General features: G+C 39.0%; 1 protein-coding gene across 1 annotated transcript in view; it reads right to left on the bottom strand.

Annotated features, from left to right (window-relative positions):
• Mrc1 (mannose receptor C-type 1) overlaps positions 1-14,002 on the bottom strand; it is a 91,907-nt gene that overhangs the window by 4,617 nt on the left and 73,288 nt on the right. Inside the window, exons 24-26 of the mRNA XM_051205643.1 lie at positions 12,179-12,411; positions 3,357-3,522; positions 2,322-2,471 (exon numbers count right to left, since the gene is read on the bottom strand). Of these exons, the coding sequence (XP_051061600.1) occupies positions 2,322-2,471; positions 3,357-3,522; positions 12,179-12,411 (549 nt within the window). The remainder of the gene's footprint in view (positions 1-2,321; positions 2,472-3,356; positions 3,523-12,178; positions 12,412-14,002) is intronic.

A 14,002-nucleotide genomic window follows, 5' to 3' on the forward strand; every position in this document is an offset into this window, starting at 1 on the left:
TATATAGCTATGTGGTATCTACCCTATATACTGGATTCTGAGTTAGCTCCTTGGAGGTTGTTAATTGCATGCTTATCCAATCCCCTGTTGAATATATTTCACAGCTTTTAAGCATTTCAAAATACTCAAGACATGTTTTGATGAATGAGAATCACTCCTTTTATCTCATACATAATACAACACCTAAAACTGAAAATAAAGATTCTGCATATTCACTGGAAAAATTAAAAAAGAAATGCTTAAGCAACATGAAAGAATTTTTACATTAATTTGAAAAGTCAAAGGCATATTTCTGATGCCCTTCTGAAAAAAAGATGAGAACACTTTCTTAACTACAGGGTGTGTGTGTGTGTGTGTGTGTGTATGTGTGTGTGCATGTGCACACATGCATGTGATTTTGATAATAACAGGAGACACTATGGGCTTGAATTGTCATAATCTGGCTGCCCTCCCTCTAGCTCTTGAGAGCTCAAATCCTCAAGGTCACAGTGAAAAACAGCAGCTCAGTAGCCACTGGGGGGGGGGGAGGTCAGAATGAACTTGGAGTGCTTTTCAAATTCTGAAATTTATAGTAATCCTCATAGTAATCACTAACAACTAAATAGGAAATACAGGTTCCTCAGCTTAAAGTGGGGCTGTGACCCAAAAACATCATTGCATAGTTCAAAAGTCATAAGTTGAGTGAACCATTGTAAACATTCAACCACACATACAATGAAAGAAACAGATGTTTGTCCTTAATACAAAAGAAGGCAATACAGGAGAAATGATGAAACTATTTCATAATGCATGCAGGGAAAAATAGAAAAGTAACACTAAGTGTAAATGGCTTAAACACAAACATAAAAACAGATTTATGGAATCTACATTAATTAATCAAAATATCAAACCACATGCTATCTAAAAAAAGATGATATACTTGAACTCCAAACACATAAACAATTGAAAGTATAAATACTGTAGAACATATGCTATACAAACAATTGCTCAGAAAAGGCCAGAGGAGTTGTACCAATATCAGACCAAAAAAAAAAAAAAAAAAAAAAAAAGTGACTCAGATGAAAAATCATTACAGACAATGATGAAATTCTATAATGGTAAGGTTTCAATTCACAAGGAAAATCAGAGCCTCCAAACACACAAATGAAAACTAAATAAAGCAGATTCCATCTCATTCAGGATTTAAAGTACAAAGTCAAGAGTGGGTATCAAATGAGCATGAAGGGAATGAGACTTCAATACCTGCACCCTGCTGCTGAACACAGAACTCTAAAGGACATAACAAAAATGTACTCAAATGGCAGCAGTGAAACAACCAGTCATATTTAATTAAATGGCTTTAAAATATTTTCTATGACACTTGTGTGGTGTTTCTTAAGATAATTCAAGAAGCTGAGGCAAGAGGATCATGGGTTCAAGCCCAAGCTAGGCTGCATCATAAGACTCCGTCACAATAAAAATAGTTCTTTATAGCATGGGCATGGTGCTGTATACCTGTTATCCTAGAATTTGGGAGGTAGAAGCAGGAGGGTCAAGAGTTCAAAGCCATCCTCTACTACATTTCAAGTTCAAGATCAATGGGATATGTGAGACCTTGTCTCCAAACAACAACAAAGCTATCTTTGCCATTTTAAAAATTTCTGGTTTTGTTTTTCTTCACAAATACAATAAACAGCCAGGCACAAAAGCACTTCTATTAAGAATAAAGAAGCTGGTTCCTGGTCAGCTGTAAAATCTAAATTTATGAGTGAGAAGTAATCGTGAAACTTTGAGTGCCTGAGAGTCAGAGTCCTAAGAGTTTATTTAGAACATCAGGATAAAAGGAGTTTTTTTTTTTTTTTTTAAACCTAATTCTTCAAAATTTTGAGGTGGTAAAATTAGAAATTGCATTTGTAGGAAGTCATGTTAACCATTCTACTAATAAACAATTATTAAAAAACAAAACACTGTGACTGATGATCTAGATCAGAGTTATAGAGCACTTTCTTAGCAAAGCCCTGTATTTGATCCCCAGCACAAAAATAATAGAAAGCTACTTATATCCTTTATATTTATTTATTTTTAAAGGTCAATTTGATGGAGGCAATCCTTTTTTATTTATTTACTTACTTTATTACATACACAGTGTTCTGTCTGCATGCAGGCCAGAAGAGGGTGGTTGCTGGGAATTGAACTCAGGACCTCTGGAAGAGCAGTCAGCACTCTTAACCTCTGAGGCATTTCTCCAGCGCCCCCCCCCTTATATTTATTTTAACTTACAGTGTTATTGAACTAAAAAATAGTTTATTATGGAGTTTTCATTCAGGAAACATGGCACTCACCCATTCGAAGACACTCCAGGGAAGCTTGGCCCCAATTCCTCGTAAATGAAGACTCGATGTAGTAGCAGTGACCATGGAAAGGAATCCATGCAGTCTGCTCAGACTCTGGGCACTTACCAGGTAGTTGTGGAGGTTCAGTAGCAGGGGTTTCTGTTAATAAGCCAGTGTTTAAGTCATCACCAAAATAAATCATAAATCAAAGCTGGGGTTTCTGGGGCATGTGGAATAATATTTTTACAGCTAAGGAAAATTATATCGTCTACAATTTCGTATAATTTACTAATGTTTGTCATTTAGAGGCACAATTTTTCTTTGGTTTCCATTTACTTTATTGTTTTAAACATCTTTCAATAGTAAACAGTGGCCATTAATCATATTCCTCATAATTAACAGTTATCAATATTTTGATTTCTACAATAAGCTACAGATTTAAGTTGGGAGTGGTGGCACATTCCTTTAATCCCAGCTCTCTGAAGGCAGAGGTGGGTGGAGCTCTACATAGCAATACCCTAGCCCAAAAAAGAAATTCTCCTAAATAATTAATAAAGTGGATTTCTTTTTCAAGCCACTTCTTTCATGAAATTCTAACTCCTATAATTTCTTCTGAGCTAATGCCAGGTCTTGTGAGAAAACTGCTGTAGCTAGAATTCTAGGATTGTGTCCATCGCATCCCGGATTCTGCTGAATCTATACACATATTCTGGGGTAACTCTGCTGAAACAGATGTGTTGTTGACACCAAAGGAAAGCTCACCTCCTTGGAAACTCTGTCACTGTATATTCATAGGACAACCTCAATAATAAACATTCAGAGATTTATTCTGAACAAATAAATCTTAGAAATGATGAAAAGTTACGATCTCCATCATTTTGACCTGTGCATACTGGGTGATAGCTAGGTAAGTCTTTTTGTTAGGTCGAGAGGACTTTCTGTTCTACCCAAAATAATTACTGCTTAAGAAAGTCAACAGTGATGTGTAATAGTTTATTCCAGAAAACTTAAGATTCCCCAATCCCCATTTGTATTTCCAATTACCGTCTGATTTTTTGCAGAGAAAATAAAAACTTTCATTGCAGTACGATGTCTTCCAGTAGCCATCAACATCCATGTAAACACATGCTGACTTCAGCTTGGGCTCATCAGCACCCCAGTTAGTATATCTCACCCTCCATTTATCAGTCCAGGTATACTCATTATTGGTCTGCACAACAAAAACAAACATAAACCATCAGCCTTACTTCTCATAGAAATTATGAAGGAAATAAGGAAAGAGTAGGTATAATGCTTAAGGCTGTAACTTGACATGGAACCTTGAACATTGTAAATTTTAATAAAATTGTTTCATTTCTACCAACTCAAATTCACAAAAAACATCCTTTCTTAAGAGTTGCTATTTCATGGTATCCTTGGGTCTCCAACCTGGGAACTATTTTGGCAATTTTTGTCTTATTGGTTTTTTGTTGTTGTTTGATTTTCCTATATTCTTTTTCTTTATTTATTTCTCTCTTTTTGTGGGGGGTAGGAAGTGATGGAGGGGAGGAAGAGTTGTGAGAGATATTAGAGAGAAAAGAGAAGAGAGATAATTATAACATAAAGTTGGGTAGGTACAGAGATGGAGATGACCATCCACCCACCCCACCCCACCCCTGATGGAAAGAGTTGAGCCAGAGGACAAACATGATCAAAAAATATTGTATGAAAATTTTTGAGGAAAAAAGTTACAACTAAAGGTAATTAAAAAATGAAAGAGAGGTGGGGAGGGATGGAGGGAGAGAAGGAGGGATGGAGGAGGGAGGGAGAGAGAGAGAGAAGGAAGGAGAAGAAGGAGGAAGATGGAGAGGAGGAGGAGAAGAAGACAACAATTGGAAAACTGTGTCTTATTCTATAGAACTGCCTTCGTTATCAGGGTTTCATGGCTAAAGAGAAATTGGATCCTTATAAAAATGAAATGTTTATCTTACTGAAATTATAGTAAGTAATGATTTCATTGAATTCCTGAAAGAATAATTTATTTGTCATCATTATCCTCTTATTGTTTTGTTGCTGACACCAACAGTAAGTGACAGCTAAGACCATCTATCCTGTAGACTCTAGAGGAGCTAGGTGTCTTGATACCACATGGGTGGCCTTTTGACTATATGGATCATGCTATTTTTTAGAAGCTTGTTCCTTGATTCCATTTGCACATTTCACTTGCTTTCTTATTAAATTTAGACAAATTTATCCAAGCTAATTGGCAATATAAAAAGTAACACTTGTCAATAATAGTACCCAATCTAAAAGTGGTTTTGTAAGTAATGCTTAAGAACAGAGATATAGCTGCAGGCTGGATCCTTGACCCCATCGCAGGGCCTCTGCTAAAGAGGCCTCAGCTGGAGAGTACCGGGTCCCAGCTAGATCTGCCTATAGGAGCAGAAACATCCTGAGTATCAGCCCAGCCTTTGTCCCCTATCGCCAGGCCTTGGCTAGAGGTGAGTCTGGGACCAATTCTGCCGGATTATCCCCTACACCCTTCCCCAGGGGACTCCCTGGATTGGCCCTGGATCATGCTACCCCTGTGTCCTGTCCCCATCTAGAGCACTCTTGGAGCTCTGATATACCTCCACCCATCCCCAGCAAGAGCCTGCCCTCCCCCTACCCTGTGCCCTACCCTGCCGACTGTCCCACTGCTCTGGTTGAGCACTGGGACAGAGGGTGGAGCCAATGATCCACCCACATTCAGGGAACTTCCTGGAGCTGCTCTGAGCACACTAGACCTGCCTATCTACACAGGACCACCCATAATTTTCACCTGTCTGGTCTCTGACCCCCACTGCCGGTACTGTACTGGAGTTCCGAGCCCCTCCTAGAGATCTGCCTATCTCTGTGGGGCCTCTCTGGGTTCATGCTGGCTGCATCCTTGACCCCCATCACAGGGCCTTTGCCAAAGAGGCCTCAGCTGGAGAGTGCCAGGCCCAGGCTAGATCTGCCTATCAGCTTAAGGAACGTCCTGAATCCCATCCTTTGAGATCTTTGACTCCCATCCCCAGTTCTCTGCTGGAGCCTGACCTTTGACCCCCATCGCCAGGCCCCTGCCTGTGGAGAGACCTCCTAGAGAGCTTGGACCACCCAGAGCTACAGACATCAAACCTCTGACCCACCTAAGCCCACTGGAGAAATACCATAGAAAGAGGGAGAGACCTCACCAACACTTACTGGAAGAAGCTATGAGAAGATGGCAATAGAAGAAAACACCTAACAACAGGAAGACAAGCATAACACCACCAGAATCTAGGGAATCTACACCAACTAGACAGGAACACAACAAAACAGATGAAGCAGAAGAGAATGACTTAAAAATTATTATCATAAAAATGAGAGGCCCTCAAAGAAGATGTGAGAAAATCGCTTAAAGAAATGGAAGAAAAATCAAACAAAAATTTGGAAGAAATTGGAAGAAATGAACAAATTTCTTAAAGAAAATACAGAAAGCCAAGAAAAAACAATTAAACAGGTTAAGGAAATGGTTCAAGACTTGAAAACTGAAATAGAGACAATAAAGAAAATACAAACTGAAGGAATGCTAGAAATAGAAAACTGGGCAAATGATCTGGAACTACAGACACAAGCATAACCAACAGAATTCAAGAGATGGAAGAGAGAACCTCAGGCGCGGAAGATAAACTAGAGGAAATAGATTCATCGACCAAAGAAAATTGTAAATCCAACAAATCTTAACACAAAACATCCAGGAAATGTGGGACATCGTAAAAAGACCAAACCTAAGAATAATAGGCATAGAGGAAGGTGAGGAAGCCAAGCTCAAAGGTGCCGAAAACATATTCAGCAAAATCATTGAGGAAAACTTTCCCAATCTGAAGAAGGACATGCCCATGAAAGTACAAGAAGCATACCAAACACCAAATAGGCTGGACCAAAGAAAAAAGACCCCTCGACATATAATAATCAAAACACCTAACATACAGAATAAGGAAAGAATATTAAGAGCAGCGAAGGAAAAAGGACAGGTAACATATAAAGGCAGACTTATCAAAATTACACCTGACGTCTACATGGAAACCCTCAAGGCCAGAAAGACCTAGATAGATGTTCTACAAGTACTAAGAGTACACAGATGCCAGCCCAGGCTACAATATCCAGCAAAACTCTCAATCACTATAGATATTTAATGACAAAGCCAGATTTCCACAATATGTATCTACAAATCCAGCCCTACAGAAAGTTTTGGAAGGAAAACTCCAACCCAAGGAAGTTGACTATGGTCACAAAGACGTAGGAAACAGATAATCCCACTTCAAGAGAAACCAAGGGTAAAGCAAGAAAAATATATTCACAAAACCACTGCCAACAACAAATCTAAAACAAACAAGCATTAACAATCAATAGTGCTTATTCTCCCTCAAAATATTAATGGTCTTAACTTGCCTATTTTAGACTCATGCTAACAGAATGGATACGAAGACAGAATCCATCCTTCTGCTGCATACAAGAAACACATCTAAGCTTCAAAGATAAACATTACCTCAGGGTAAAGGGCTGGGAAAAGATCTTCCAATCAAATGGGCCCAAGAATCAAAGAAGGTGTGGCTATCCTAATATCTAAAAACTTAGACTTCAAACCAAAATTAATCAAAAGAAATGAAGACGGTCATTTTGTATTCAGAGCAGGAGAAATCCATCAACACAAAGTCAATTCTATGCCCCAAATACAAAGGCACCCACATTCATAAAAGAAACACTATTAAAACTCAAACCTCACACACTTATAGTGGGAGACTTAACCACACCACTCTCACCACTAGACAGGACCACCAATTGGAAACTCAACAAAGAAACAAAAGAACTAACAGAAGATATGTCTCAACTGTGTTTAACAAACATCTATAGAACATTCCATCCAAACACAAAAGAATATAACTTCTTCTTTGCTCCACATGGAACCTTCTATAAAATCAGCCACATACTAGGTGGAATAACAAACCTCAACAGATAAAAAAGAATTGGAATCGTCCCCTGATTCTTATCAGACCACCATGCTTTAAAATTTGAATTTAACAACAACATAAATCGCAGAAACTGTACAAACTCATGGGAACTGAACAATGTGCCATTGCACCATACCTGGGTCAAAGAAGAAAGAAAGAAATTAAGGACTTCCTAAAATTCAACGAGAATGAGGACACGACATACCCGAACTTATGGGACACCTTGAAAGCAGTGTTACCAGGGAAGTTCATTGCACTAAGTGCCCATGTGAAGAAAACAGAGGATAGTCACAGTAGAGAATTAACAGCGCAACTGAAAGCCTTAGAACAAAAAGAAGCAAACTCACCCTGGAGGAGTAGATGCCAGGAAATAATCAATTTGAGGACTGAAATCATTAAAATAGAAACCAGGAACAGAATACAAAAAAATCAATGCAACAAAGAGTTGGTTTTTTGAGAAAATCAACAAGATAGACAAACCTTTATCCAAACTAACGAAAAAGCAGAGAGAGAACATGAAAATTAACAAAATCAGAAATGAAAAGGGGGACATAACAATGGACACAGAGGAAAACCAGACAACTTTCAGGTTATACTTTGAAAACCTGAACTCCACAAATTTTGAAAATTCAAAGGAAATGAACAAATTTCTGGATAACTATCACTTACCAAAATTAAATCAAGAAGAGACAAACAAAAATATCTATAACCCCCAATGAAATAGAAGCAGTCATTGAAAGCCTTCCAAAAAAAAAAAGCTCAGGGCCAGATGGTTTCAGTGCAGAAGTCTACCAGAAATTCAAGGAAGAGTTAATTCCCATACTCCTCAAATTGTTTCACACAACAGAAACAGAAGGTTCATTACCAAACTCTTTCTACTAGGCCACAATCACCTTGGTACCCAAGCCTCACAAAGACACAACTAAGAAAGAAAACTACACACCAATATCCCTGATAAACTCAAAAAAATCAGTAGCCCTGTTTTATTCAGATGACAAAGGGACAGAGAAAGAAATCAGAGAAACATCACCCTTTACAATAACCACAAACATAAAGTATCTTGGTGTAATGCTTACCAAACAAGTGAAAGACCTATATAATAAGAACTTTGTGGCTTTAAAGAAAGAAATTAAAGAAGATACCAGAAAATGGAAAGATCTCCCATGCTCTTGGATAGATAGAATAAATATAGTAAAAATGGCAATCTTACCAAAAGCAATCTACAGATTCAATGCATTTACCATTAAAATCCCAGCACAACTCTTCACTGACTTTGAAAGGATAATAACTAACTTTATATGGAAAAACAAAAGACTCAGGATAGCCAAAACAACCCAATACAATAAAAGAAGTTCAGAAGGCATCACCATCCCTGACTTTAAGCTCTACTACAGAGCTATAGTTCTGAAAATAGCCTGTTATTGGCACAAAAATAGACAGGTAGACCAATGGAATCTATTCGAAAATCCTGATATTAACCCACACACCTATGAACACCTGATTTTCGACAAAGCAGCTAAAAGAATACGATGGGGGGAGGAAAGCATCTTCAACAAATTGTGCTGGCACAATTAGATGATGGTGTGTAGAAGACTCCAGATAGACCCATGTCTATCGCCACACACAAAACTCAAGTCCAAATGGATCAAAGACCTCAACATAAATCCAGCCATACTGAACCTCTTAGAAGAAAAAGTAGGAGGTACCCTTGAACAAATTGGTACAGGAGGCTGCTTCCTGAACATAACTCCAGTATCACAGACACTGAGATCGACAATTAATAAATGGGACCTCCTCAAACTTAGAAGCTTCTGTAAGGCAAAGGACACAGTGGACAAGACCAAATGGCAGCACATGCACTGGGAAAAGATTTTTTCCAATCCTACATCTGACAAAGGATTGATCTCCAAAATATACAAAGAACCCAAGAAACTAGTCAACAAAACACCAAATAATCCTATTAAAAATGGGGTACAGAATTGAAGAAAGAATTCTCAATAGAGGAATTCAAATAGGCTGAAAGACACTTAAGAAAGTGATCAACATCCTTAGCCACCAGGGAAATGCAAATCAGAACAACTTTAAGATACCATCTTACTCCTGTCAGAATGGCTAAAAATAGAAACACCAATGACAACTTATGCTGGAGAGTGGAGAAAGGGGAACACTCCTCCACTGCTGGTGGGAGTGCAAACTCGTACAGCCATTTTGGAGATCAGTATGGCGGTTCCTCAGGAAAATGGGAGTTAGTTTACCTCAGGACCCGGCAATCCCCCTCTTTGACATATACTCAAATAATCCACATCCATGCAACAAGGACATATGCTCAGCTATGTTCATAGCAGCGTTATTTGTAATAGCAAGAACCTGGAAGCAACCTAGATGCCCCTCAACTGAAGAATGGATAAAGAAGATGTGGCATAACTACACAATGAAATACTACTCTGCAGAAAAAAATCATGGAATCTTGAAATTTGCAGGCAAGTGGATGGCACTTGTACAAACCATCCTGAATGAGGTAACCCAGTCACAAAAATGGGAACATAGTATATACTCACTCATATATGGATTTTAAACCTAGAGCAAAGGATCACCAGCCTATAATTCACACCACCAGAGGAACTAGGATACAAGGTGTATTCTAAGAGATTCATATAAGGTCCCTTACAAAATGGGAAGGGACAAGTTTTCCAGAGCACATGGGAAGTGGGGGGGGGTCAGTTAATGGAGAGAGAACTAGTAGAAAGAGAAGGAGAAGAAAGGAAAGCATGTGCAAATAGGAAGATTGAGTCAGGGTAGGAATAGAAGACAGAAAAGAGACAGAGTGAGAGAGAGAGAGAAGGAGAGAGAGGGAAAGAGAGAGAGAACATAAAAGAGGAAGCATTATTGGTTTGAAGAGAAAACTGCACCTAAAGAAAGGTCTAGAGACCTACAAGACTTACTCCAACTAACAATTTGAGCAACCGTGGAAAGGCTATCACAAATGCTCTTTCCTGATAGTGAGATCAACAACTAACTTATCCACCATCATTGAGCCCTCATCTAATATCTGTGGAAACAGAAGCAAACACGGAGTCGAACTAGAATCCAGATGCAGAGATAGAGGATAAGACCAGGTTGTGGAAACACATAAAGACAGCTGACTTGAACAAGGAGGAGTGAATGGGCCCCCTGGATTGATAGCTGAGAATCCAGCATGGGACTGACTCAGACCCCCTGAATGTGGGTCTCAGCTAGAAAGCCTGATCAGTCTAAGGGTCCTCAGATAGTGGAACCAGGAGGTATTCCTGGTGCACAAAAAAGACCTTGTGGACACATCCCCCCATGGAGGGATACTCCCTTAACCTAGAGAGGCAGAGAGAAGTCATAGTCCCTACTTCAAATGACTTGACAGATTTACATGACCCCACCTGGATAGCATTGCCCTACATGTGGAATTGGAGTAGGGGGATGGGAGGGGAGGGTGGTCAAGGTGCATATAAGGGGCAGAGACAATAAGAGGGAGGGAGATGAAACTGGGATCAACATGTAAAATAATAATAATAATAATAAAAAGAAGAAAGATATAAAACATTAGCCAAGGATAATTTTTAAGATTGAAACACTATTTTAATTCTATTGTTTACTTTACCAAGGCAATTACTAAAGACTCAATAGCATTAAGGTAAGGTAAAATTATACAGCATTCTTCCATTTACTCAAATAATTATTGAATATCATTGACTTGTAGGTGTCATAAAAATGACATTCCTTTTATAAGTATCAGCAATGTGGGAAAGTACTTAATTTTTCTAAAAGTATTTGATGGCCCATTTGAAACTCATTATAGAAGTTTGACCACATCTATGAGAAGAAATTAATAATTTATCAGATACATTAATTATTTAAAAATAATCAACTGAGCTATCTTATCTAAGCTCAATCACCAAAGCCATATGGAGCTAATTATTTTAAATATTCGGCACTGTATTCAGGAAGTGCCTAGTGCATCATAAGTTTGCATTGCCACTTCTTAACTGAAAGCTCCATAAAACCTGATCCTAGTCCACTGTCCAATTTTTGCCCCTTTCTTTCCCTACATTCTTTCTGGTAGCCCTCCTCAGCTCCAGCATTCTGGGATATGTATAAAAATGGTAAGCATCTTGGGATAAGGGTGGAGCTCAGTAGTAGAGCACTTTCCTAGCATATGTGAGACCCCAGGTTGAACCCAGCACTAAAGACAAGAAGGGTTGAGTATTTCTAACAAGCTCTCTTGAGCCACTCCCCTGTTCTAGAACCTCTGGCGCTGTTTGCTGGTTTGCTAGCAACTGGGTGGGTTGAAGAATGTCAGCTAGAATATAAGGAGTAATCAAAGATTTGTCTCTGGAGTCTCTTCTCTAGTCTATTGTCTCTCTTAGTTCAGAGTCTCACCCCTCATTCTGTCCTGGTTCAACCACCCTGTTCTCTTTGCTATCTCTGCTATGAAATAAAAGGATGGGAGTTCGGTGAAACACTTCTCACACATAGATGGAAGCTCCATAAGTCTGGGACCCATGACAATTCTAGAATGTTTTCTAACCCCCGTTTCTATGCTCCTGACCTACTTTCTTAATTCTCATGGTGCAGTTGTGTAACCATGACACTGGAAAGAAATAAACAAATGCATGAAGCTGTTTAAATGTATAATATAATTTTGGATATAACTATTCAAAGCCAATTATAGTAAACACCAGATACTTCTCAGTTTGGTTTCTAACACATATCACTAGATCACTAGACCACTGACAGCAGTGGAACACCATGAAAGTGTCCAACTGAAGAAACAGAAACAGAAACACACTGGACCATAATTTACCAATTATGCCAAGCTGTTTAATGTTTCTAGCATCTTACCAAGTTGCTGTTCAGGGCAATCCATATGGGCACATTAAATGGGTGCATTTTCATCCACGCATATGCATTACTGTAGGGATCCAGAATGCTAGCGAGTAGGGAAGAGTGGTCCTTGCAATATTGCTCTGCTTCCTGCCATGGTAACTTCAATTTCATGAGGGAATAGCTGCTTTTACCGTACTTAACAAAACCATCGGTTGGAATTGTGGTTGGAGAAACAGGCAAAGAAGGGTCTAGAATAGAAAGATTATTTTCACTAGCATCATCAACAAGCAATAATTGACCACCTTCAGTATATGAGTCCCATGCCCAACTATCACAGAAGTAAACACAAAAGTGTAAGTCTAAACTGACTTAAAAATATTTTCATCTGACATTTTACAACCTATGTGTATAGGTACATATTTGTATACATTCATGTGTGTACAGGAACACTTGGGTGTGGGTGTGCATGTAAATACATATGCACGTAGAGCCAGATATCAACCTGTTTTCTTTTCCCCTAGAAACCAACACATTGATTTTGAGAAAGGGCCTCTCACTGACCCAGAATTCCTCCAATAGTGCAGGTTGGCTGGTCAGTAGCCCCATGGAGCCATCTAACTCTTCCTCCCTTCCCTACTGCTGGGATTACAAGCATGTGACATTTCATCTGTCTCCTTTATATTGTTTCTGTGGGTAGAACTCAGATCTTTATGTTTGTAAGAACAACATTTTACTATCTCCCCAGCCCACAAAGCTTAATTCATTAATCGGTATGTCTAATTGAACAATTTCTAAACTGTATAAAGTATATATGTGTACATGTGTATAAACATGCATGCACATATAAAATGCTATATATGTATATGTTCACTACATATTTATATGTACATGTACATCGTGTGTGTGTGTGTGTGTGTGTGTGTGTGTGTGTGTGTGTGTGCCTAGAGCAGTTAAGAACACTTGTTCTTGCAGAGGACCCAGGCTCAATTCCCAACACCTGCCTAGTAGATCACAACCATCCATAGCATCAATTCCAAGGAAGGAATATGATGCCCTCTTCTGACTTCCATGGGCACCAGGTATGCACATGGTGCACAGATGTGTAAATAAGCAAATCACTCATACACATAAAATTAAATTAAAATTTGTTTAAAGAATATATGCATATTGGAAGAAGTTTCAACTGTGACCTAGTGCCCCGATAAAAGAAATGCCACGGTTTCATGCTACAAACTAAGTTATGTATGTCTTCCTTTTGTTATTAATCTCTGCTTTCCTCTCATAGTCACATGTCATCACATGTCATCTTCTGGGGCTGGAGAGGTGACTCAATGGTTGAGAGCATGTGTGACCCTTGAAGTGGTCCTGGGTTTGGTTCTCCCCACTGACATAGCTGCTCACAGCCTTCTAGAACTCCAGTCCTAGGCTATCTGATGCCTTCTTCTGGTCTTCTCAGGCACTGCATGCACCTGGTACATAAACATGCAGATGAGTAACACTCACAAAAAAAAAAAAAAAAAAAAAAAAAAAAAAAAGGTTGTTTTCTAAGAGAATATTTTCTGACCCCTCCAGCCCTTTCATGATTTCACCATTATATCTAACTTGACCTGCAGCAACACTTGTTGCTACCTTATCCCAATTAATTCTGAGACATGGCTGGAGCCCCTCTAAAACAGGGTGTTTTCAAATGTTGTTCTCCCTTCTCTAATGTCCCAGTCTGGGCTTCTAACTGCTGTTTTCTATGTGAGCTCTAAGCCACTTAAGACACAGAAAGCAGAGGTTGTTCCTATGAGCCTCAGCTGATGCCCTGAGGCAGACACCAGCAAGTAGACAAAGAGC

The sequence above is a fragment of the Phodopus roborovskii genome, unplaced genomic scaffold (assembly GCF_943737965.1).
Source record: "Phodopus roborovskii unplaced genomic scaffold, PHOROB, whole genome shotgun sequence".
In the NCBI taxonomy this organism is placed as follows: Eukaryota; Metazoa; Chordata; class Mammalia; order Rodentia; family Cricetidae; genus Phodopus; species Phodopus roborovskii.